A 26,336-nucleotide genomic window follows, 5' to 3' on the forward strand; every position below is an offset into this window, starting at 1 on the left:
ATGCGACTGCAGGTCGAACCGAAACAAAATACTTTTCCTTGCTTTTGAGAATTTTTTTCCGTTGAACATAAACCCAATTTTTCCTTTTTTTTGATTCCTTAGAATCTTTTTTTTCTCTTTCTGGTGGTATCAAACTGCCACCTAATATCTTATCCGCCTCTTCAGGAAAATGAATATCTCCGGAAAAGATTTTGAGTTCTGTATGGCTTTTTTTTCTCTTCACTCGGACCAATCCACCTAGTCGACTTCTTGTATTTTTTGTGAGTTGTGTATCGACTCCAATAATACTATTGTCAAGTACCTTTAGGGATGAGGATCTCGGCAAGATATGCAGTTCTTGAAGAATGAAAAAAAACCGATCTACTTCTTTTTGGTATTTTAGACTAAATTCTTTTGTTCCTCGATGCTCAATAAAACCCTCTTTTTTTAAGATAGAATCTTCCTCCGGGCTCCCATATTCGTCTTCTGAGTCTTCCTCTGAGTCTTCTTCTAAAGTCCCATATTCCTTCTCTGAGCCATCTTCAGAGCTCCCATATTCTTCTTCTGAGTCTTCCTCTAGGATTTCATATTCGCCCTCTCCCTCTCGGGTCCTATATTTGTTCTCTAGGCTCCCATATTCTTCCTCTGAGTCTTTCTCTAGAGTCCTATATTCGTCCTCTAGGATCCCATACTCATCTTCTAGGGTTTCATATTCGTCCTCTAGAGTCCTATATTCGTCTTCTAGGATTTCATATTCGCCCTCTCGGGTCCTATATTTGTTCTCTGGGCTCTCATATTCGTCTTCTGAGTCTTCCTCTCGAGTCCTATACTTTTCCTCGGATATTATTCTCTCGAGTCCTATACTTTTCCTCTTGGGTCCGATATTCTTCCTCTAGGGTCCTATATCTAAATCTAACAATTCATGAACCCTTTTATCTTTTCTGTATCGTGGATTGTCAAAATAAGCAAAAATAGTATTTCTACGTAAAACACCCATAAAGGGTATTTCCATTGAAATACCCAAACAGGATATTCGCTCTTTTTCTTGTTCTTGATGATATTGTAATGGAACGACGAACCTATTTCTTCGCTTTTTCGCCAACAAATCCGAATTATCTTGAAGAATAGAAGGATAGAAACAATTCCAATGACCGTTGGATACGATTCGATCTGGCGTTAAATAATCAAGAATTTCCCTACTCCTTATTGGCAATGAATGAAAATGAATGTACGAGTCCTTACTCCCGTGCTGGCTGGACGCCCGAATTAGTAATTAACATGGGAAGAGTACCATGTTGGAAGCCCCTTTTAGCATTTGCATATTAGTAGTATGTAAAATATAATCTAATCGCTGGCTTAAACATTACAGAAGTTAATTGTCTAAAGGCTCTGAGTAAGTCGATGTTGTAGAAGAGGCGCACTTGATGCCTTTGCCATTGCGGTGCAAGTAATTGCCACTCTCATTAACATGACAAGGAAGGTGAGTCATAGATGGTTGGGCTACTGGGGCCACTAACCTAGCTAGACCAAAAAGAAATCGTTAAGTTGGTTCATTCCAAAATTGTTACAATTTGACTGGTTTTTCTTTTGAAATCAAAATAGTTGATTTTAAATGAAATTTAGTTTCATCTCACTTCGTTAAGACAGGTTGAATCTGGATCTCTTTTCTTGTTCTAGCATCCACGCCTCTTATGGGCTGCCTTGGATAGATCAAAATTTACAGATGATGGGCGCCATTTCAGGCATGGCCTATCTTAACAAACAGTACTATAGCGCAGTATAACTATTAAGCTATACCGCTGAATCAGAAACAGTTCATCCAGCACACTGGAGAAAAAGCAAACTGAACAAAATGCTGTCAACTACTATTCCCAGACAACAGTGGTGGCAAGCAATCTCAGCAGAATGGGAATTTTAATCAGTTTAGTGCACAAAGGTGCTCTCTTCATCCTTCTGGTTCAAATACAGAAAAGGCAATGAGCAAGATTTTTGCTCTGTTCAATCTGAGACAAAAGGCAATAACAGAACAAGCTCAGAACATTGAGCTGTCTTACAACACACGGCCCTTCTCTTTTCTGCTTTCACATCTTAGGTGGCTACAAGAGGATACTGTATGACGCCCTTTTATTCGTCGTATACAGAGTAGTGTTTTGTGAAGAAAAAATATGGATTTCGTATTAGTGCTAATGTAGAAGGCTTATGCTGCTCCAGGATGGATGATTTTTCTGCACCTCTACTTTGCATCCCTAGACAGAAAATTATGTGTCTGGGTGTCCCTCACGTTGGAGAGTCCATCCACAGCGTCTCCCCGCTCGAACACAGCTGCTGCCCCCATTCCAGATCCTGCAGTTGGCACGGCACAACATGATCAATTACAGAAGAGATCAAATTACATTTATGCATTGACATTCGTTGCTTGTAGTCTTGTACACATGTGAGAAAATGAGAAAACAAGCACCGCAAGTAATAGAACTAACCGATACACATGGTGACAACACCAAATCTGCAGTCTCTGCCCCGGCGCTTCATTTCATTTAGAAGAGTAGCCACACACCGGGCACCTGAACGTCAAATCACCAGTTTAGACGAGTTTGCTCAGAAAGATGTGGTAATAGGTACCAACAGCAATGGTAGAGCAATTAAAGTAGATGTTCCATTACCTGTTGCACCCACAGGGTGTCCAAGGGCAATCGCGCCTCCGTTTACATTTACTTTGGAACGGTCCAGCCCCAACTTGTTGCAGCAATAAGTAAATTGAGAGGCAAAGGCCTACAGACAAATGGACGATTCAGTAATTGGATATTACAGATAAATAGGTGAGAGAAGAGGGTGCACATCAAGGCAATTAACACAGACCTCATTCAGTTCAAACAGATCAATGTCTCCAATCTCAAGGCCAGCAGACTTCACTGCAGCAGGAATGGCCACAGCAGGACCAACGCCCATAACAGCTGGATCCACTCCAACAGCGGCAAAGCTCCTAACAGATGATGTTGAGCAACGTTGAATGTAACAACGAATCGAGTGAAATATATGTCTGAACAACGACGACAAACACAACCTGAATTAATCAAGATAATATATGGGAAGGCAGATTAGGCACCTGAAAACACCAAGAATAGGAAGCCCTCTCTTCAGAGCCACAGATCTTTTCATGAGAAGAACAGCTCCAGCACCATCACTCACTTGACTAGAATTGCCTACACAGTTTGATTGATTTATCAGATAATGTTTAGGCAGAGAGCGAAAAAAAAATGTAGCTGCAAAGGGAACATCACCAGAAAAAGTTGACTTCTGCAATACCTGCAGTTGTAGTCCCATCCTTTTTAAAAACTGGTTTAAGTTTTGCCAACCCAGATGCTGTGGTCCCTGGCCTAATCCCATCATCAACTGATATCACAACTTTCTTCTCCTCTCCAGTTTTAGGATCAACAATCTGCAGAATACGGAGTGTCAGCAAATGCTCAAAATAACAAATATTAAAAAACTCTGTTGTTCCTAGATAACTAGACTGAAAATTTGGTCAGACAACAAGCACATTAGTTACTTGTATATGTTGACATAGTTAAAAACAACGTTAACATTAAGTTGTTGCTAGTTTCTACTTGAAAGAAATTGGGGGGGGGGGGGGGGGTGCACAAGAAAACAGAGTTTCAATCCGACTTACTTTTGTTGGCACGGGGACGATCTCATCCTTGAATTTTCCAGAAGCCATGGCTGCAGCAGCTCTCCTATAGACTCAGCCTGACAAACCATAGCTTTAGTTATATTAACCGAAATTAATCAATTGATTAATTAATTAATACAGTCCATGTTTAATGAGGAACTCACAGCGGCCTGGTCTTGCTCTTGCCTGGTTACACCATATCGATGGGCCACATTTTCAGAAGTAATTCCCATGGGCAGAAGACAATCCTGTGCTTTCTGGAATGCACTTATCTGCAGAGGAAAATGTGTTATGGAAGTTTTTTTAAAAAAAGAAGAAGAATCTATTTCAATTTACAGTGTGGTTTATAATCCTTACTTTTGGGTTAACTTGCCCTTCCCAACCCGTGGAACTTATGGACATGGATTCAAAACCAGCACCAATCCCTGTTTGGAGGGAAAACGGCGATTCAGCAGTCAAACTAAAGCACAACAGCAAAACTAGCATGTATGTTCAGATAGTACCTATGTCATAGTAACCAGCCTTTATAGCAGCCGCGACATCGGCTACTGCCTGTAGCCCAGATGAACACTGGCGGTTGACAGTTCTAACGGGAACGGTTTCTACAACAACAAAGAAGGGACAGTGAACATTTTGTGCAACAGATAACAATCCTCATCAGATTAGGGTATTATGACGCATGATCGCAAACACAGGTATTACCAGGGAATCCAGCAAACAACGCAGCCGTCCTGCACTCGATCGCACGCTGGGAACTAGGACCGAGCACCGTACCAACCACAATGTCACCAATGTCAGCTGGATTGATTCTAGTGTTGTCCAGAACAGCCTGTACGGAACCGAAACGGAGGAAAGGAAACAGAACAATGAGCGCGCGACACTTTTCTAAAGCACACCCAGTCGCTTGCAATGGGAACTCTTGCGCATGTTTATTAAGCATGGTGAACCACTTGATGTGAAAAGGGAGCAGAGAAATAAGGCAACAAGAGCGAAGGGAACCTTGAGAACAACAGTGAGGAGGTCCTCTGGGTACGTGTCCTTGAAGCCTCCTCGCTTGGCCTTGCATATCGGCGTCCGGTACGCACTGCAGTGACACGGTAAGTCAGCAACGGTAACGAAAAGAAGTGGTATGGTATCCGTAATTATTTCATTGATAGATCAGATAGACTGATAGTGCCAGGACTAAAACAGCAGAGCCTTGTGAGTCCCTCACAAAAGGTATGCGTTTTTGGTTTCTGCATAGGTAAGGTAGGTCTACTTTGATTTTGTTGGACTCAATTGAATTGATTGGATTAGCTTGCCTGTGCATCAGTGGTTTCCTTGACGCTATCATGTATCATGCCCGTAAATTAATTTGACTTTGTGACGCGTTCTTGCTGCTGCTAAGTAGGAGTATAGTATAGTACAAGGCAATAACAATAATAAGCAAACTAAATCATGGAGTTTCCCCCTGGCCGAGCCAGGCCTGAGTTATCGGGCAGGATTAGAAGGGGCGAGCAGCGATTTCAGCTCGCGCGGCACAAGATCGGGTAGCTAGCACACCACATGTCCGGGAATCGTCTTATATATTATACAGTACTGAAGGAAGAAAGGAGGATGCAGAGAGAGAGAGGGGAAAAGTTAGTGTAGGAGGGAGGGAAGGAGGCTTACGCGACGACGACGACATCGTCCCCGAAGGAGGAGGTCCTCTGGTACGCGGCGCTGTCCCCGGCCGCGCACGCCGATGCCTGGACCGTGACGCAGACGCAGACGCAGCAGGGAAATCGAATCAGCCAACCCAATCCGTGAGGAAGAGAGAGACGAACCATGCAGCAGATCGGGACGCTCACCTCAAGCTGAGGCTGCGTGGAGGAGAAGGCGGAGGGGGACGCGGAAGGGAGGAGGTGCGCCAGGAGGACCCGTTGCCGATCGATCGCCTTCTCCATGGCTGACTCGCTTCGCGCCTTCGCTTGCCGAGGAGTCTGGAGAATTGATTGCTTCGTCTCCCTCTTCTCTTATCGGCGCCGCGCCGGCTACCCTCCAGAAGCTGCTAGTCTAGCTAGTACCACGTACGTATACTCGTCTACTATATATATGTATCTCTTTGCCACCTTCATGTTGTGCCCCATCCAATAGTTACATTATTATATTATTATCTCTACTAGTGCAGCAGCTTTGACCATCCAATCTTTTCGTGTTTAGTTTTCACCCCAAAATTCAAAAAAGTGCTACAGTACCCATCACATCGAATCTTGCGATTAAATGTAGACGAAAAAAACTAATTGCACAGTTTTGTTGGAAATTACGAGACGAACGTTTTGAGCCTAATTAGTCCACGATTGAACACTATTTACCAAATAAAAATGAAAGTGCTACAGTAACCCAAATTCCCAAATTTAAGCAACTAAACACGCTCCCAGTACAATTGTTCCAAGCACACAAAATGGTAACCAAGGTGTTGGGTGGCTAGTTACCGGTACTCCCTCCGCCCCTACATTTATATCCTAATAATAAATTAATTTAATTCCCAGCATATTTCTTTTTCTTAATGCATCACTGTCTCTATCTTACACATTTTCATTTCCTGTCTTTATATTCTTCTATGATCAGAACTAAAATGTCATCTACTATGAAAATAATAAAAGCTTGATGCCAACTACACATAAATGTAAACGTAAACGAAAACGAAAACGAATGGGTGTATACTCTTTCTGCATTATCTATCTAGGAAATCACTTTTATATATGTAGTAGGAGTATCACTTTGTTTATTTCATTCATGTTCCGTAGGGTTTATTATTTTCCCCCTTTCAGATTTTCCACAAACAATGGTTCATACCGATTTCTTATCATCTTTTGGGTCCACCTGTAAGTATGTTGGAGCATTATTTATTTGTTCTTAGAAAAAAACAGCAGTGTTGTCTGTGAAACGAGGGCAATCCTAAAAAAAATAGATGGTCTCTATGTTTATTAAAATAATTGTGCCGACTAAAAAAGAGATGATCTGGCACTGCAGTGGTTTCATGTCCAATTTTCAACATTCCCACGTGTTGAGTTTTACCCGCATGAAATTCATCTAATAAATCTTTCATCATTCTTTCTTTTCGTCCACAGGATATACTGCGTATCACCCGATATATAGTACTGTCATGGCCATTACTCCGTATGGAACCGAACGTGCCGTGACTCACGAAATTGTCGCCCTCCACGCAGCTGCCGTCACGCCTGACGCAGGCTTCATTGACCGGGCTCGGGTCGGTCTCCTACTCTCCTGACGGCCTGGCTAATGCACTTAGCGGCGCCGTTGGCTGGGCTGATTTTTTCGGCTGCTTTAGTGCATCTTTTAGGCGCTACAATATTTCTCTCACACCGCTAGCCAGTCCGCATCTGCTATTTCTGCTACCCGCCGCATCTGCTACTCACCGCACGTTTTAAATGCATACTCGGCGTCAGAATACATGCTTTGAATGCATCGTGGGGAATGCGAAATGCATGCAATGGACAGCAAGGTGGCGTGGCGGTCGTCGTCGTCAGAGCCTACGCCTGATGGAGCCTCACTGACTGGAGGGAGAGAGACAGGCAGATCAGACGGCCGGAGTTGGTGGCCGGGCACCGGACACGGACAGACAGACGCGCGCGACGCGGCAATTCTTTTGACCTAGCTTGCAGCTCCCGGTTTAGTTTCCAAAATTTTTTATCCTAAACTATCACATCAAATCTTGCGGCACATGTATGGAGTATTAAATATAGACGAAAAAATTAATTGCATAGTTTGGTTGGAAATCGCGAGACGAATGTTTTAAGATTAATTAGTCCATGATTAGCCATAAGTGCTACGGTAGCTAACATGCGCTAATGATGGATTAATTAGGCTTAATAAATTTGTCTCGCAGTTTCCAGACAAGCTATGTAATTAGTTTTTTTATTAGTATCCAAAAACCCCTTTCGACATCCCGAAACATTCGATGTAACGTCCAAAATTTTTCGTACATTGCTTCCGCTCGTGACATCTAAAAGCAGCTTCAACTGCCCTCCTGTACGTTGCTTCCTAGCGCCATATTTTATTGCAAAAAAGTTGTGAATTGGGCACGCAATGCTCCTCTTCCTCTTCTTCTTGCTTGGCTTGCATCGCAAAGAAGAGGGATGTCCATGTGCAGATGCATGATTAGTATGCCCTTCCGCGTACACGTACATCCATCAGCTGCTACTAGTAGTATATACATATTCTAATCCATCCGTCGTTGGTTGGCTGGGCATAGTTAAATGATGATTGTTTACAGGTAACGTCTCCACGTTAGTTTGAGTGGTGCTTTTGCTGTCGCCGTCGTCGGCGTGTCGCGACGAGCACGTACGAGAGCACGCACGATCGGGCGGACGAGGCCAGCAACGGGACGACAGCAGCCCAAGTGACGTGTTGGTACGAATTAGTGCTGCAAACCAGCAGGGAGATTTGAGGTCAAACACTAAACAATGCACGCCGACCACTATCACAGTACTAAATAATTGGTAGCACAGCACCCACAATAGCGGGCGGCTGCTGTAGTACTAGCGATTCTCTGTAGCCATCGCTACAAGATAGCGGACTAAAGACAGCGTGTTCAGATTTAGTAGCCGCTAATGCACTTAGCGTCCTCTATTGCAAGTCGTTTATTGCTGTTGTTCGCTAGATTCTAAGTGATAGCGTGGATGTTTCCAATAACAATAAAAAAATATTAACAAGGGATGGCGCACCCACGACACGAGGGCAGGACAGAGTGGCAGACGTCAAAAGCAGGCCGGCAGCTATGCAGCAGGAAGCCATTTTGCTTTTGCTTGGCCGCACGGCACACAGAGGCTACGGTCAGGGTCACGACAGGTGTCCGGCGGTATGGGCGCCCACGGCAGCGATGCCCGCCGTGGACAGTGGACGCGACGCCGCGCGACGGTGCGTGTTTTTCCTGAACAGTCCGATCGAAGACGGCAGTGAGTGTAGCGTTTTAGACCATGTTTGGTTCTCTAAAATTTCTGTCACATCAAATATTTGAACACATACATGAAGTATTAAATATAGACTAATTATGAAACTAATTGCACAACTTGCGACTAATTTGCGAGACGAATCTTTTAAACCTAATTAGTTCATGATTTGACAACTTAGTGCTACAGTAAACATATGCTAACGCCAAATTAATTAGGCTTAAAAAATTCATCTCGAAAATTAGCCTCCATCTATGTAATTAGTTTTGTAATTAATGCTTATTATTAGTATATAAATATTCGATGTGACATGAATTTTAGGAGTAACTAGAGAACCAAACACCCCCTTACTCGTACAAACCAACACAGGCTTGGCGTCAGTAACCACGACGTCGAGCTGCCTGTCAAATCATCGCCACGTCAGCGTCGAGCCCAGGAGCTTGGCGTCAGTAACGATGGCGCTAAGCTAAAGGTCCAGATTTTAAAATCTTTCCTTTAGGAGCATATTTGTGAAATTTTTTTTCAAAAAAAGGCTAAAAGATAAAAAAAAAATTCCCACGGCCTGGCTCCCTTCCTTTGTTGGGCTCCATGGACGCCCACGGAAGCCCACTACTCCATCGAGTGTTGTACGGCCCATCGCACCTCAAACCTATGCAAAGGGTTTTGGATGCTCACGGTCATATTGCTGCGGAACAAAATATGCAACACCTGATGTTCGCTCGACGGGTGTCGTGGCGTTCTCCTATACTATCTAATCGCTCGGCTAAAATTAGTAGTCAAACTCACAGCGTGTTCGTTTGGCTGTGGCTTGTCGTAAACGATCGTAATGTGGCTTGTCGTAAATGATCGTAAATTTCCAGCCAGAATAGTATTTTTCTCTCACACAAACCAGCCAGCAGTACTTCTTCACGAACCAGCAACGATACGAACCAGCCAACCGAACAGGCTATCAATAGTTAAGCCATTTTATAAAATAGGAAACTCATAAAAAAAAAAGAAGCCCACCACAATCTTACTATTTCTCATTTCTCATCCTTAGATAGCTATCTCCTATGGTTGGCTTTATAAGTCCACTGAAAACTAAGAGATAGCCAGCTCCCTATTTTATAGCATATCTATTGGAGCTTACTTTTTGCTAAACAAATTTTAAAATAGCCCACAAAACAAGAATAGCCGAGCTGTTGGAGTTGCTCTAATTATTTTCCTACCTATACTTTGTTAAACCTATGTGCCAACTTATATGTCACCTCTTAGAACTCAGGAATCAAACATGGCCACCTTTTCCTATGCCATATTGATTTTATCACCATATTCTTCGGTCATACATTCAACTGAATGTATATATTCATACTTGACCATACAGCATGTACTGATACACAATTGCTCCCTCATTTTTATCAATACCATGTTACTGTTTTTGTTATAAATTTAAACTTGAACCTCTGCCAAGATCACTGAGAACCAATGTAACCAGGGCGTGCATGAAATGTCAAACTTATTTGTTTACTCCCTTCTCCTTTCATTTCACTTCTTTGCCGCTTCACCATATTATTAATCCGCTTATGATTATATAATAATTTCATCTGACGTGCTTGCGTGTATGATTGTATAATATATTTTCAAACTACGTGGCTTTAAAAAAAAAAATAAAGCCACCTATGTAACTTCAGCGATGGACTCCTATTATTAGCTCAGATTTTAACATGTCGTCTCACATGCAGACATGCTCGGGGAATAAGGATGTACGCCAGTCACTAGTCTATCGTCCTGTTTTTTTAGCACCACTTCAACAGTATTTTTCAAAAAAAAAATAATGTTTTTCTCTCACAAAAAATCAGCATCAGCAGCGGCATCAGCCAAGTCTTAGCGAGACGAACAGGGCCAATATAGGTTTGTTTGGTACAACCTATAAACTGTTTAGGGCTAAAATTAAAATAAGATGAAACTAACAGCTAGATAGCAAGCTTTTCTGTGGCTTCCCTTGACATCACCACTGTCCTTATCTCCTACAACTAAAAAGAACAAAGTGTGGATATTTTTTATGTGAGATATTTGTTTTGGTTCGTCCGTCTGCCCACGCCTGCGATCCCCGCCTACTTTGAAGGAAACAAATCGATCACCAGAAGCCACATGCATGGAAGGAAACAATAATCATGCACCGTGTGATAGAAAAAGAAACTGTCATCCCTGCGATCCTCGTCTGCTTTAAAGGAAACAAATCGATCACCTGAGGCCACATGTATGGAAGGAAACAATAATCATGTATGAAAGAAAACAATCATGCGGTGCCCCTCTCTCGCTCGATCAGATATCTTTCATCTCCACGTAAACCGGATCATATGGTATTGTCCGTAATTTGGAGGGTATTAAATTTAGGCTGGGTGCATAGTACACCTAGCTTTATTCTTACAATTTCTACCTCTTTTATGTGTTAGTCTTTGTCAATGGTATAATTTGTTTGCAAAGCTCAAGCAAGACAATTGGCAAAGATCAAGCAAGACGACTCAATGAGGTTGACCCTTAATTTTAGTGTTTCCAGCATGCAGACCTAAAATTAAAAAGTGGCTGCTCCTTGAGAACATCAGTGGTGCCAAATAAAAGATGTGCATGTTATACATGGTGAGACTTGTGAACCTTCTGTAATTTCCTAAACAAATATTCCCACCATTAGTATATAGGTCAATTCCCTGCGTTTCTTCGTGCTCCCATTAACATATAATATGAAAGTATTGTTGTGTTCATCACGACTTCCAGTTGACTACTCCCATTAGCATATACTTCCTCTGCCCTAAAATATAAGTCGTTATGGGATGCGTGCAGGTCAAACTTTCTCAACTTTGACTAGGTTTGTAAAAAATATGTGCAACATTTATATCTCCAAATAAGTTTATTATGAAAATATATTCAATGGTCTATGTAATGATATTAATTATGTATTATAAATTTTAATATTCTTTTATATATAATTGATCGAAGTTAAAAAAAATTGACTTCTCGGAAAGCGAGAATGAATTCTATTTTAGGATAGAGGGAGTATATGAAAGCAGCGTTGAAAATATTTTAACAATCAAGTTCGTCTCTGTCTGATTGGTATGCTCAGACATCATAATGACATAAAAAATTTCGACTCTCATGGGCACCTTCATGGATCAGTGCAAAGCATCCTAATCCTACAGCATACACAAATGACAACCTTAAAGTTATGATATTTTCAAATGGTGGACAATAAAGACCATCTTAGAGTATATACGTGCAGGCACATAGGCATGGTGATGCAAGTGAGCAGCCAGCAGAAGTCGAGAGTCAGAGGGTGTTTGGATCCCAGGACTAAACTTTAGTCCTCGTCACATGGAATTTTTAGATATTAATTAGGAGGACTAAACATGCGCTAATTATAAAACTAATTACATAAGTTGTGGCTAATTCGCTTGGCAGCGCCATGTACAGGATGCTATGGAGATGTGGTAGAACTTATTCGTGGATTTGTTGGCGCACGAAAGAAATAGATATCGGAAATCTCTTCTTGCCGGTATAAAAAATGATCTTAGACGCATCACGGAAAGATCTGCACAGTAGAGTTTGTGAGCCTGCGACGCCACGCTCTCTGTGACTATGTAAATTTTACGAACTTAGCTTTTTGGATTAAATGTCACTTTAACGTCGGTCATATACTTTTACAGTATTGTTATCTTATCGTGCGATCCGCGTGTTTTTAGTACAAAAGTTTAACTGTCCTGTAGCAACGTACGGGCACGAACCTATTTGCATATATACTCGAACCTGTGTGTATATGATTATATGGAGATGCAACGGAACTTATTCATGGATTTATTGACGCATGAAAGAAATGGATATCGTAGAATTCTTTTTGCCGATATAAAGTATTATCTTAGCCGTATCACGAAAAAGTCTATATAGTAGAGTTTGTGAGCCTGCGACGTCGCGCTCTCCATGACTATGTTAATTTCACGAACTTTGCTTTTTGAATTAATGTCATTTTGACGTCGGTATTTAATTTAACAGTATTATTATCTTATCGTGCGATCCGTGTGTTTTAGTACAAAAGATTTAGTTGTCCCGTAGCAACATACAGACACACTACCTAGTTTATATGAAAAAGTAAAAGATGGACCAGACCGTGCTTTTACTTTATTTACGTAGCTTTCCTAGTAAGTTTTTCTTTTTCAATCGACAAAATTTATAGACAAGAAGTAGCAAAAAGAGCCTATCACAACGAGGTAATAAATGCCCACCGAAGCACACGTGCATTATAGTGACGGCTACAAATTTTGCAGATAAATTTGTAGAAAAATCAATCAATTCAATCCATCGTTTTGGAAATTTTCTTTACACGAACATGAAAAAGCACTATAAATCACTCTGTCACGAAAAAGTTGATTTCACAAGGGCTATCATAAATCAATAACTTCGTAAGTCTTTGGATAACCAAAACATCCCTGGCGGGCGCGCTTAGTCAATATTAATACCCTGTGGCTCAACCTCTTAGCGTGATTGATTTGATGATGAAGAGAGCCTGGCTCGTTCCTGCATCCAGGCTGAGATGGGACAGGCAAGGTACATGCAAGACCCACCACTTGTTTGGTTGCTTCATTGCTTGTTTGTTAGCCTATTAGTGCACTCACGCTCTCTCTCGGACGGGAGATGAGACACACCCAATCACTTGTTTGGTTGCTTTATTGCTTGTTTGTTTGCCTATTTGTACACTCGCTCTCTCTCAGATGGGAGACAGCGCACACTCGCACGAGCCAGGCAATATAAAAAAAAAGATTCCAACTGTGTTTCGAGCAAGCCTCGTGCATGCAGCTGGCGAGGCCGGCAGGCCAGGTCAGAGAGAAAGCAGGGGATTACGCCCTATATCTATGGCCTTGTTGAGTTCCAAAAAGTTTTCCCAAAAAATGCTACAGTAGTCATCACATCGAATCTTGTGATACGTGTATGAAACATTAAATATAGATGAAAAAAAACTAATTATACAGTTTTGTTGGAAATCACGAGACGAACATTTTGAGCCTAATTAGTCCATGATTGAATACTAATTGCCAAATAAAAATAAAAGTGCTACCGTAACCAAATTCTCAAATTTCACCCAATTAAACGAGACCTATATGTACATGTTTATAAGGATGAGCGTGCGCACGTGTCCATGTTTTGAAAAATAAAATCATCTGTTTCTTTGTGGTGACAACAGTCGAGGAAGCACGAGAAAATATCAAGTTTTTATGTAGCTTCCCCTGACATCGCCACTGTCCTCAATTATATGAAAAAGTAAAAGGTGGACCAGACCGTGCTTTTACTTTGTTATTTATTTACGTAGCTTTCCTACTAAGGTCCCGTTTAGTTCCCAAAAGTTTTTGCGCAGTACTTGTCACATCGAATCTTGCGGCACATGTATGGAGTACTAAATGTAGATGAAAAAAAACTAATTGCACAGTTAGGTGAGAAATCACGAGACGAAACTTTCGAATCTAATTAGTCCATAATTAGACACTAATTACCAAATACAAATAAATGAGCTACAGTACCCAAAACCAAAATTTTTTTGGCTTCTAAACACGGCCTAAGTTTTTCTTTTTCAAAATTTTTGAGAACAAGTAGCAAAAAGAGCCTATAAACGAGGTAAAGGCCCACCGAAGCACGCGTGCATTCTGGTGGCGACTCCAGATTTTGCAGATAAATTTGTAGAAAAATCAATCAACTCAATCCATGTTTTGGAAATTCTCTTTACACGACGATGAAAAAAAGCATTACAGATCACTCTGTCACAAAAAAAAATGTTTTCACAAGGGTTATCTTAAGTAAATAACTTCTGTAAGTCTTTGAAAACCAAAACGTCCCTGTGGACAGCGGGCACACTTCGTCAATCTTAATATCTTTCGACTCAATCTTTTACAGGTGAGCTGATTGGTTTGAGGATGAAGAGATAGCTCATTCCTAGTAGAGGACAGGCGAGGTACATGCATGAGCATGACCTAGCACTTGGAGCAGAAGCATGGTACCAATCACGTTCTATATGTACATGTGTACATGACTATACCAATATACTATCAGCCTGTTCATTTATTGGTTTCAGTCAGGACTTATCAGTCAGCCAACAGTGTTTTCCTCTCCCAAAAAACCAGCACCAGCCGGACTTAATCAGCCCAGAAACCAACCAGCGAAATAGGTTTTGAAATAAAAATTCACCTGTTTCTGCGTGGCGACAGTAGAGGGGAGAGCAGGAGAAATTAGCATCCCTGGCATACCAGTTACCACAGCAATGGACCAAAACATACATCTGCTACAACTGCTACAGCAGCAATTTTCATAAAACCCAGGGGAGCACTGTGACCAGTGATCACCACCACCGCGGCCGCGGCTTCCGTGGAAACCATGAGCTCTGCAAGTGTATCACTTTGTTACCAAAACAGAGGCCAACCTATCCAGGACAAATTCACAGGCCACAGATCACGAAACTAGCTAGTGGAAAAATCTGCAACTCCAAAATTCACCAACTCAAAAAGTGTACCAAGAGACACGTCACCTTATCCGCTGCCACGTGACAGGGGCCCGCAGGAATCTCGGCGGCCAGTGGTGGCACACCACGTCGGCCGCCCCCGTCCCTGTCCCTGTACAAAAGAACCCACCCATCATTGGAGCTTGGAGGGGAATCTCCAATTCCAGCAGGCAGGCAGGCAGCTCGTCCAAATTTCCATGTCAATCCACATCCGAAACGGGGCAGATTGATTCAGAGCAACGACAGAAATCAAACCAAGCGTCCTTCACGCATGTCGCCCTCAGAGTTGGGCACATATCCAGATCAAAATTCTTACTTGCCCCAGCCCCCAGGGTAAATGAAGCTGCATTATCATCATCATTACCTCCAGTAATTCCACGTTGGTTTTGTTAACAGCAAGTCAGAGCCACTTAGGCTCAGCACAACAGTTACTGTAAGTAACTCCCAAGTATCAACCAACCTGCAGTGAGCAGCCTAACCTTCAGAAGATGAAAATCAGAAGCATCCAGTCAGAGTCCATCAGTAGTGCCAGTCACTGGTGGGACATGCTATCCATGGATTCCTATCCACCTCGGCTCAGCTCAGCTCCCTGACAGTCGTCTTGTTATTATAAACCCCCTCCCCTGCAAGTGCAAGGAGATACAGAAACCAGTGAGACAGACGCCCACAGGAGAGTGATCACCAACAGTCCCCTTCCATCCATCCATCCATCCATGGCATGCATCAACAGCACCTTCCAGAGTTGCTCCATTGCCAGAGGAGAAAAGATCAGCACAAGGGCTAGTAGGGCAGTAGTGGGGGGAAGGGGTCACAGACCTTTCAGTGCAGGGCGTCGACTTTCGTGGACGCCAGCCTATGGCTTGAGCTCGACGAGAACCCTGAGGCAATCATCTCGAGGGTGTGGCCTGAGAACGTCTCCCTTCTGAGCTACGACGATCTCCGCGCCCACCTCGAGTCACAGGAGACGGCCCATGTAGAAGATGATCAGGTACTCGATCTCGGTTTCTTCTTGCTATCATTATTACTACCTCTCTGGCTCTCTTTCATCTCCTTCCACCTCTCTTCAACTCCTTCAGCTCTTGCTGAACTCTGTACTTTTTTTTTGTGTGATGTGAATACAACACGTGGCGCTCTTGGGTGAGACCATGTCAACACCTGTGCTAATGGCCACAGCAGATCAGACACTGGAGGAGGTTGAATGCCACTTTGAGGCCGTGTCAGGGCTTCCAGTTGTAGACAGCAGCCTCAGATGTGTTGGGGTGGTCGTCAAGAATGACCAGGCCAGAGCTGCTCATGGGGTCAGCTCTCTCTTCCCCTCTTTCTCACACACAAATAACACACGCACACACATCAAGTTGCTAGTTTAATACAACAGGAAAGGAGCACATCCATTTTGTTTGCTGATCTATTACTTGTAACAGTAAAAAACAAAGGTCTCAGAAGTGATGACCTCTCCAGCCATCACACTATCTTCTGACAAAACTGTGATGGGTAATCTTTGCTTTCATATCACCTTTTCTTTTCTTTTCTTTTCATGTATGCTTTTTTTTACGATAAGTTAAATCTAACAGTACATGCCTAACGTCTACAGATGCTGCGGTTCTGATGCTCAAGATGAAGATCCACAGATTACCAGTTGTAAATCAGGACGAACAAGTAATAGGTGAGTATCAGAATGCCGACAAGCCAGAGATAAAAAAAAACTGCATGTATACACTTGATTTGTATTATCCTTAACATTGACAACACAGAGTAGGTTACAAGCCTAATGGGGTTCTAAACACTATCAACAGGTATAGTTACCCGTGCTGATGTTCTCCGTGTGTTGGAAGGCATGCTGAAGATTTAGGAGCGCAGCAATCCATGCTTGCAAGTCAGAACTTCTTGTAAATACGTAGATGTGTCCATGGTGCTTTTGAGTAGCAGCATGGAGATCTATAGTCTATAGGAGTGTGTTGTGCCATCAGAAACAATAAGTCCGAAAGGGTTGAGAGTTCTTCGTTGTAAATAAAAGTAGAACGGCAGGAGACTCCATCTCTGTTTTGTATTGCTTGCGCAACCAAATGCTGTAAACTAGCCAAATACTTCCAGAGCAATATAAATGGATATGCCTAAAACAATGTTTTGGAAGAGACATGAGAAAATACCAGTAAATGCACATACTGCATGGAAATAATTCAAACAGACAAGCAATTGAATTATAACACCAAGCAGAATGAAAAGAACATACTTGTTCTGTATGTTGTCGCAGCTTGAAACAGCTTAAATCAGGAGACGCCCCCTTGATCTTCTCCTGAAGCAACAGAAGCAGCACTAACAACCATCGATGGGGTAGAGAGTGTGGGTTCTTGTGAATCAGAAATAATTTTCGTCTCCAGGTTTGGAATTACTGGTGCCCTTGTCCTTCGAGTAACAGTCATTTTTAATCCCTCAGTCGTGTGAATCGTTGCTCCAGTTGTCATGTCAACCTATTATATTGCATATAAATAATGGGGCATGGCTATTAACTATAATGAATCAGAATCTGGTTGAAACATACCGGGGGTGCTCCTGGAGCCATCTGAAAGTCAAATCGCTTGACAAGCATTGCTGTTGCCACCACCGTCTGCAGTGACACAGTATGCCTATGTTACTTGAGTTTGAAATCTAGCATTTACTATAGTGATCGCTTTATTGCTAATCGAATGAAATGAGATATTGGTCTTGTAAAAGCCCAAAATCGAAAAAGAGCCATATATATATAAATTGTATAAAAAGGTTACCTCAAAAGTGGCAAACATGTCACCTACACATTTCCTTGGTCCGCCACCAAATGGTAAGTAACTGAAAATTCAACAGATTATTTGAATCCCACTGCGTTAATTAATGACAGAGGTAGGCACAAGTACAATACTACCACCGTCCCACAATATTCATAATACCAAATAAATATCACTAGATTCATGAAATATATTTTCATAGTAAACCTATTTGGTGTCATAAATTTTGATAATCTTCTCTATAAACTTGGTCAGACATAAGGTGCTTTGACTTAGGACAAAACCAAAATGTCACTCTTTGCAGGACAGAGGTGGTAAGAACATATCTGCCACTACCTTGATTGCAATCTTTATTTTTGTTGTTTATTTGAAAGATACACAGTTGAAAGGAAATATAAAATATTCCATCTTGTTAACCTAAGCTAACACAATAGAGAGACACGAAATCTCAATCAGCAGAGTCAGTTAAGCCTATAATTAAATTTTTATCCATTTAATTGATCTTATTATGTTTCTGGTACGCCAGTTTACAATAGGCTTTTGTTATGTGCTATTTAAGAACTCCACAAATAATAGGAATTGCATATGCAAAGTTCAATTCATGCCCCGAAAAAAAAGAAGTTAAAAATAGGAATTAGCTGTGCTTTGGTTATCTTTCTAGAATGATAATGGCTTTGCAGTATTAAAAAGAATCAAAGTTTTCTTCAGAGAGCAATCTCCTGTCAACAAATGTCTCCCCTGTTCTTGGCTTCTTGCAATCAAAACAATTCACATATGGACAACTTGATGGGACAAGAAAGTGTAACTATAACTGCATTTTGCAGTGATAGAGAGGGAACCTGAAATTTTGGTTTATCTCATTCGGATTTGGTCCATCCAAAGGCCATCTTTCTGGGTTGAAAACTTCTGCATCATCCCAGTGCTTTGGGCAGTGGTGAAGATTCCAGACAGAAATAAAAATATCTTCTCCTCTGAAACAAATAAAGAAAAAAATGTTTCAGATGGTAACACCAAACGAATGAATGCTATCACTATCCAAATATCCTAGGGCAACCAATAAATCAAATTACTTCTACAAGCAATGGAATTTGGAAAGCAGGAAAAAAAACTTTGCATTAAATAGACCACATAAGATTGGAAAGAAGCAGTAGGCTTGCATATTATACATAGCTGTTTAAACTAATATAGCTATTAACGTTGAGGAGTTAAAAAAAATATAACAAATGTCGCAAAAAAAGTAGAAGAAATCTAAGGTAACTAAGCTACCCCTATGGTGCTAAACAGCATCTACAACAACTGACATGATACAAAAGCTAGCTTTTTTCCTTAATGAAATGACATGCAACTCTCCTGCGTCATTCGAGAATAAAACTACCTTTTTCATATAACTCCGACAACAGGAGTTGCATAAACTTAATGCTAAAGAGTATTTGCAGACATCGGTGTCTGAAATATATTAAATTCTGCTAGAAAACTTTACCGGCCAATTGGGTACCCTCCGAGCATATCATCCTCAAGTGACCTACGAATTAAAACCGGCGGCTGTGGATATAGTCTCAATGACTGCAACAAAAATGATTTGGTCATGTTCTTTTGAGATGATCAATCATTGTTTCATGCACCAGCATTGTTAGTTTCTTACTTCATTAATAACCTGAGTCGTGTACTTTAGTTTCTTCACATCCTCAATTGTAGGCAAACCATCACCTAGAACACTATCAACCTGCGGATAGTTGTGTGAAAATAGAGGCATTCATGAAATTTCAGAAGCAGTGAAGAAAAAAACATCTATATAAGTGAAAAACATGAGTGTACCTCATCTTGCAACTTGGCCATTACTTTTGGATACTGCAGGGTACCAATTGGATAGAAAAGGTAAGTAGCTTGATAGTAATGGCTATAAGCTACAAAGACAATCTAAAAAAAACACTACTGCATTTGATATTATAAGTTATTACAGAAGTGAGTTTTCGATACTGATATAGCATATACCTTAGATAGAAGATAAAACGTCCATGTCAAGACTGCTGCAGAAGTCTCATGACCAGCTATGAGCATGGTCATCAAATCATCACGGAGTTGCTTGCTGGATACCTATGACAGATGGAATGAAGCTGTGTGAGGATGAGGAAGCTGAAATAGACAAAATAATTTTTTGCATGTTACATCATACATCATCTCCAGATGCCAAAAGGAAGTGAAGAATACTAGGATCTTGCTCGTTCATGTATTCCTCATGAAACTGAAGATCTTCTTGCTCTACCAGTCTCTGCGTTAATAACAATAGGCAATAGCACTGTCATGATTTTTCTAAACCCAAACATGTACGACATCACAATGAAAGTATTAGAAACGACAGAACGATTTACCTTGCATATGGCAATTAGTTCATCGAGAGTACTATTTATCAACTTGAGAGCTTCGTTGACCTTCTTCTGCCGTGGGGAAATATCCTTCCATATGGGTATTTCCCAGGTTGGTATAGGAGAAGTGCTACGCATCTCTGCTTCCCTTAGTGTTACATACACTGCCTGATCATGGTTCCACAATGGAAAAAGGTTTCAGGCGCGAAGAACCGTAGATAAATGAAACTGGAAAGAGAGGGAAACTTGAATCAATAACCTCGACTATCCCGTTATCGTAAGATAACGAGTCAAAGTCATAATTGAACACCGCCTTCCCGATGACATCCAGCGTGAGTCGAGAGAACAACGACTCCATCTCCACGTCCTCCCCATCCACTGCTGCCTTGTCCAATTTCTCACAGAGACGATCTGAAGCTTCTCCAAAGAGACCAATCATCGCAGTCACATACTGTAGAACGAGCAAACTTGAGGTGAGTAAACAAAGAAACCAATACAGTAGAACACAGTAGGCAGCAGATAGGTCAGACCTTCTGATGAAATGCGGGAACAATAGCACGCCTCCGAACACGCCAAATCTCCCCGTCAGCAGGGATTAAACCCGTACCCATCACGAACTCCAGTATCTCTGCAAGAATTCCCTGCATCAACCACAACGACATGTTCACTTCAGTTCATTGATCGAAAACCTTTCTTCCGAGGGCTGGAAAACGTGTATGCCCAGATTGATACTGATAACCATACCTTGGAATAAGCTTTGGAGTTCTCCCTCAGGATGTGCTTAGCGATAGCCGGATCGGAGACAATAAGAAACGACTGGAAGGAACACAAAATTTAAAATTTTAAACCATCATACGGAGCACGCTAATAGTACTAGGGGGTTGTGGAGCAAGCTCTGGTTGATTGATTGATCGCGTGCCGGCGTTCTGCGTTCACCTTAGGGCCAAAGTTGAGGCGAAAGATGCCGCCGTAGGTGAGGAAGAGGTCGTACAGGGGCACGAAGAAGGCCTGCCCCACGACGGCGTTGATCGACCCCACTGCCTGCGGGATCTCCGGGCCGCCGCGCGCCGCGCCCGCGCCCGCCACCCTTGTGAGCAGCGCGGCGGCGAGCTCCCCCGGCGGGCCCAGCTTGGAGAGCTTCCCCACGAGAGGCGCAATCCACCTTGATGAATTGAAACCCAAATTCGAAACAGAATCAAACAATCAATCAATACCGGAAATAGATAAACGCAAAGAAATGAGTAGCAGGGGCGGCAGCTGACCCGGGGCCTTGCACGGTGAACTCGCCGGACGCAATGCGCGCGGTGAGCTCGGCCTGGCGGCGCCGCTGCTCCTCGAGGTTCGGGTCGGAGCCGCCGCCGCCTCCGGCGCCATCGCCACCGCCAGACGAGGCGGCGCAGCGGAGAAGCAAGCGGCGGCGGCAGGCGGCGGCAGCAGCAGGAGGAGGGAGGCGGAACGGGGCAGCGCCCGGGGACGAGAGCCCGGTGGCGCTGGCGGCGGTGGGCATGGCGGGCGTCGTGGCAGCGCGGCAGTGGTGCAGTGACATGGAAAGTGCGGGGACAAAGGAAAGGAGAAAAGGAAGCGGTGGGAATGGAAGAAGCTTGAGGTGGGAAGAACTGAAGAAGCGGCCAAGCGGGAGAAGGTGGCCACGTGGGGTTTGGTGCTCCCCCCGTTTGTTGCGTTCCGGGTGGGGGCGGGACACGACACGACGAAACCGAGCCGAGAGCACTGCGCGGAGGACGGAGGCCGGAAGGATGCCGTCCGTTTGGCTCCTCTGACGGAATCTGTCGCCCCCTAGTCCACGGCATCTTTCACTCCATTCCCGTCACCACCAGTAGCAGCAGCAATCTCGCAGCCCAACCAGAAGCAGGCATAGATGACGTGATCGTCCTCTTCAACCTATTGGCATTCGAGGAAACAACGGTCAAGGAGGCCAGCATGCTAGGGGAATGGTTTGTGATGTCCATGTCCATGGCCACTATCATCGCTCATCTCCGTCATTTTGGCATCCGAGCAGACGCAGCCACAGCACAGCACAGTCATCCGGCTAGCTATCATCGCTCATCTCCGCATCTTGTGTAGGAGTACGTTCTTGCCGCGAAAACCCAAGCCAGAGACGGCGGGGTTTTCTTTTTTCTTTTTTATCCTCGCGTCGACAGCGGTGAAAAGTGAAAGCCTCCAATTCCTGTCGTGAACACAACCAACCAGAGCGACGGGCTTGTTTCTTCACCCACTCATTTACCTTGTTTCTACCGCCGGCGCCGGCGCAAGCAAGAGCCCCCCTTATCTGTAACAAAAATATTGTTTTTATCCTCTCAAAAAAAAGTTTTTATTTATATGTAAGACAACTAGAGATCCCAGCTTCAGAACAATTCAACTCGTTACCGTCCAAACTCCAACCGACTGGTACCGGCAACGTATAAGTGCAAACCAACCTCTCCGTGCAAACCAACTAATCCCCCCTCCCACCTCTCCCCTGCTTTTGCAAATCCCCCTCCCACCTCTCCCCCACAGTTGGTTTGCACGATTTACACGAAGAGGTTGGTTTACACTAGATATGTTCCCGACTGGTACCACCCCTCACATCTACCGAGGGGGGGGGGGGGGGGGGGTTATTGCCGGCCACATGTCAGGGAGCGAGCAAGAAAGGGCAATTTCTTTTTTTCTGAAAGGATATCAATATCCACTGATGGAACAAGGCAAAATAACGTAGACTGCCATGGCCAGTACAACAATGTCAAAGCGAAAAATGATCAAGGACAACAACATAAAGGAGCTCTAGAGTTCTCCGCCAAGGAAAAAACGAGTTCTAGGGTTCTCCTCCTTGACTGAAATGAAAACAGGGGGAAAAAAGCGTGCTTCGAATTCATGTTACAGTTTCACATCCTTCAGAAGCCTTGCAGCCATAGCCCCACACCTTCTGATTTCCCAATCATCCAGACCGACGCTCTTAGCCTCTGGTGACGAGCCGGAACAAGATTCGCTCTTCACTCCAGGATCTTCGTCTTCCCCTGGATTCGAAACAACCTCTTCCTCGTCGTTCCCATTATCGGTAGCCTCAACCTCAGGGATCAATGGTGCTTTCAGGTCCATCATGTAGAGATGTATGCTAGGATGTTGATATTTCACATCCATCTGTCTCAGAATACACATCATAAGCATATATATAAGTCCCGGAACTGACGCAAACATGAATATAAGATTTGGGTTATCTGAAATTACTTTTCCACATTTCCATACCTTTGATTTAGAGACTGTTTTCACAATGAAATTGCTTTTCCACATTTCCATCATCTTCTCGTGGACTGTGGTCGAACGGATCTCGTATCCTAGCTGGATAGCAGGCAACAGTTCAGTAGTTCCCAAACAACTGCTTTGCAGAAATAACTTCTGAAAAAGAGGACATGAGCTACCAATATTTTTGTTTTGGGACCAGATAATGCAGTAATTGTATCCATTAGAGGTTGCAACAGATGCTCCGAATAAACCTTGAACATGCACAGATGAAGGAGAAAGTAAGTCACTTTGTTACCACTGAATCATCGATCCTGCTACACTCAACTAAAGGCTATTCCACTAAACATCTGCTCCCTGGATCTAGATTTGAAACTGTTTGGTATGCCACTAATTTATGAAATCTTGAAAACATATTGCATTGCTGCTTTATCTACTGTGTAACAATGATGCAGGATTATGAGTGAATTTGACGAGTATAAAAAATATGACAAGATTAAAAATAAATTTCGAATTAAAACGAATGTTTCAGAGCAAGGTTACGTGTGTAACTATGTATTTGCCATGACAGTAAACTTTCACTAAATAATGTACCAAATAATAATTGAAAATAGTGAAATAGCATGTTGCGTGAAAGCTTGCATGACCAGAAGTAAGAAGGATCTGCTATTTGAGAGGAAGAGTTCAGAAATGATTCAAGACGCTGCACAAAGACTTACAACGTCAGTTCCAATGATGTAATCAAATGGAGGCTCAACGGCCTTGATATGTTCTTTGTTCCCCCAGTCCAATTCTGCAACTGTAATTGAGCCGATGGAATCTGTTTTGTGTTTGCCAATTTATATTTGTCAGAACTAAAGAACAATTTACTTAACATGATCCCTATGCATTTACAGTAACCAATGTAATAATTACGTCTTGATTATTTCAAAAACTACAATACCATATGACTATATCCGAAACTACAGCTATGAGAACTACTGAAACTGAACTAGGAATGGCATCTTTTCTTAACAAACCTGAGTCGGAGTTCGATTGTGAAATCCAAGATCTGTTGCGTTCAACATTTCTCATAAGCAGTGGGAGCACCTCGACTTGGTCAGTTGTTGTAACATCACAACCCAACAAGGCCATTCCTAAAGGAGAAGCAAACAATTTTAAAAGAGAAAAGCCAATAGGACTAGGATCCAGAAGTACATCTGATGGGCAGTTGAATTGAGTTTACCGAACCCAGCTAGACCACAGCCAGCTCCTAATTCAATCACTCTCTTTCCTTTTAACTTGGATGGACAAAACCGACCTTTTCTGCTATTCTTTTCCTGTACAGATCAACCATAAAATGCCAGTCATGATGATGGTAATAAAAGTAAGCTGGCATTTTCGTTAGAAGCAAATCCTAGTACTAGCTTCGAAGGTGCCAACAACCCAAAGTCTATGTACGGTGGATGTGACAGACACAGTTTCAAAAAATATATTTTTGCTCATATGATTATATTTATCCACATCAACTTGTGCAGGAAGGCCTAGAACTCAAAGAAATTACCAAGAACTTGACAAACACCATTGATGCATCCCAGACTGTGGTGCCAAGGTGCTTGGAGTTTGGATCCTGTCAGTCCAAAAGCAAAAGAAAATTCAGATCACCCACCATTCAGTATCACCAGTTCACCACTACAGGTCTACAGCCTGAACAGAAGTTAAAGTTGATCCACCTTCTGATGCAAAGCCCGATTCTTTTTCTTAAAAGAAAACCCTCTTTAAGAAGCTAGATTCATTCGGTGCTACTCCAGTTCTCCTCACCTGTGCAATATGTAGCCGGTGGCCCATCACCTCCAGCGAAATAGCCGACGTGCTCGGCGAATTCAACCTGTAATCAGCATGAACCGTACATGAAACTAAAAAAAAAAGTTGCAATCACTACCACCATCACTCACGCCAGTTGCTAACAAGTAGCAATTCACCATGTAATTTGCTCTTTGGCGCTTAAACTATCGCGAAGGAGGTGGGGAGTTGATGCTGCAGGAGGAAACGGCGTCAGCGCAATTACCTGTCGTGGTCCATGGCCTTCGGCGGTGAACTGACACACCGGAGGTCCGGCGGGCGGCGGCGGCGGCGGCGAGGGTTCTCGGAGGAGAGCAATTACACCGTGGTGTTGGTATTGGTGTCGGGCCTGTCCGCCCCGGAGCCCATCAACAGCTCAGCCTGTTCGGATGGGTGGTTAGTATGGTTGCTCGTTCGTGAAGAAGTACTACTGGCTGGTTTATATGAGAGAAAAATGCCGTTTCGGCTGGAAATTTACGATCGTTTACGACGAGCCATAGCCAAACGAACAGGTTGCTAGTCGATGGGCTGTATACTTGGCCATATGGCCCGAGGCCCGTTGGCTCGGCCCATGGCTCGATGTTTCGGCCCGGCCCAGGCATGGCGCGGCCTGGTGGTTGGTGGGCTCGGGCTGGCCCAGTCCGACCCTTGGGCCGTGCCTGGGCCTCACTTTCGGCACGTCGTGCCAGCCCGGCCCGGCCCGACACAACAGTCGGCACGAGGGGCCCGCAATCGGCCAATATAAAATCACCCCTCTCCGCCTCTCCCTCTGGCTCTCTCCATCCCAAACCCTAATCCTCATTTCACTCCGTCGGCCGCCGCCTCGCTCGCTCGCCTAGCGCCAGAGCGGAGAAAGGGAGCACCGCTGCCGCTCGCCTCCAACCATCATCGGGCGCCGACAAGCTTCTCTCGGCTCGTTTGAGGTTACTTCCTTGCCAAATCTACGACTGCGGCCATCGAAGGCGCATCGACGACTCCTCTCGTTTGTCTGCTCTGCGCATCCTTCCTGCTTCCTCCGTCTTCGTCTTCGTCTCCGGTCACCGCTCGTCGGATCCGGTCCCATTT

General features: G+C 43.3%; 3 protein-coding genes and 1 pseudogene across 4 annotated transcripts; 1 reads left to right on the forward strand and 3 right to left on the reverse strand.

The window, feature by feature from the left end:
• Positions 1-1,998: 1,998 nt before the first annotated feature.
• Positions 1,999-5,678, reverse strand: LOC136464849 (3-ketoacyl-CoA thiolase 2, peroxisomal-like). The gene is made up of 14 exons (XM_066463796.1): positions 5,476-5,678; positions 5,297-5,373; positions 4,646-4,730; positions 4,349-4,475; positions 4,150-4,248; positions 4,004-4,071; positions 3,786-3,918; positions 3,647-3,717; positions 3,283-3,415; positions 3,083-3,179; positions 2,836-2,959; positions 2,640-2,748; positions 2,457-2,540; positions 1,999-2,322 (listed from the first exon to the last, which is right to left on the reverse strand). Exons 1-14 carry the CDS (start codon positions 5,569-5,571, stop codon positions 2,213-2,215), a joined length of 1,413 nt encoding a protein of 470 aa, XP_066319893.1. The 5' UTR covers positions 5,572-5,678; the 3' UTR covers positions 1,999-2,212.
• Positions 5,679-15,709: 10,031 nt separating this feature from the next.
• Positions 15,710-17,214, forward strand: LOC136468029 (uncharacterized; annotated as a pseudogene).
• Positions 17,066-21,866, reverse strand: LOC136468028 (protein LUTEIN DEFICIENT 5, chloroplastic-like). The gene is made up of 16 exons (XM_066466881.1): positions 21,479-21,866; positions 21,153-21,378; positions 20,961-21,032; positions 20,747-20,857; positions 20,476-20,667; positions 20,223-20,384; positions 20,027-20,122; positions 19,846-19,947; positions 19,669-19,701; positions 19,496-19,576; positions 19,334-19,416; positions 18,693-18,824; positions 17,857-17,917; positions 17,634-17,699; positions 17,325-17,562; positions 17,066-17,205 (listed from the first exon to the last, which is right to left on the reverse strand). The coding sequence occupies exons 1-15, from the start codon at positions 21,760-21,762 to the stop codon at positions 17,362-17,364; spliced, it is 1,902 nt and encodes a 633-aa protein (XP_066322978.1). The 5' UTR covers positions 21,763-21,866; the 3' UTR covers positions 17,066-17,205; positions 17,325-17,361.
• A 1,037-nt stretch (positions 21,867-22,903) lies between these two features.
• Positions 22,904-25,653, reverse strand: LOC136464850 (uncharacterized). 2 transcript variants are annotated; one of them, XM_066463797.1, is made up of 9 exons: positions 25,498-25,653; positions 25,251-25,317; positions 24,994-25,059; positions 24,676-24,769; positions 24,470-24,586; positions 24,170-24,270; positions 23,630-23,704; positions 23,457-23,549; positions 22,904-23,351 (listed from the first exon to the last, which is right to left on the reverse strand). In XM_066463797.1, the coding sequence occupies exons 1-9, from the start codon at positions 25,509-25,511 to the stop codon at positions 23,088-23,090; spliced, it is 891 nt and encodes a 296-aa protein (XP_066319894.1). In that variant the 5' UTR covers positions 25,512-25,653; the 3' UTR covers positions 22,904-23,087. The 2 variants fall into 2 exon arrangements, with proteins under 2 accessions (XP_066319894.1, XP_066319895.1); XM_066463798.1 differs by lacking the exon at positions 23,630-23,704.
• Positions 25,654-26,336: the final 683 nt, after the last annotated feature.

The sequence above is a fragment of the Miscanthus floridulus genome, chromosome 7, assembly GCF_019320115.1.
Source record: "Miscanthus floridulus cultivar M001 chromosome 7, ASM1932011v1, whole genome shotgun sequence".
Classification (NCBI taxonomy): Eukaryota; Viridiplantae; Streptophyta; class Magnoliopsida; order Poales; family Poaceae; genus Miscanthus; species Miscanthus floridulus.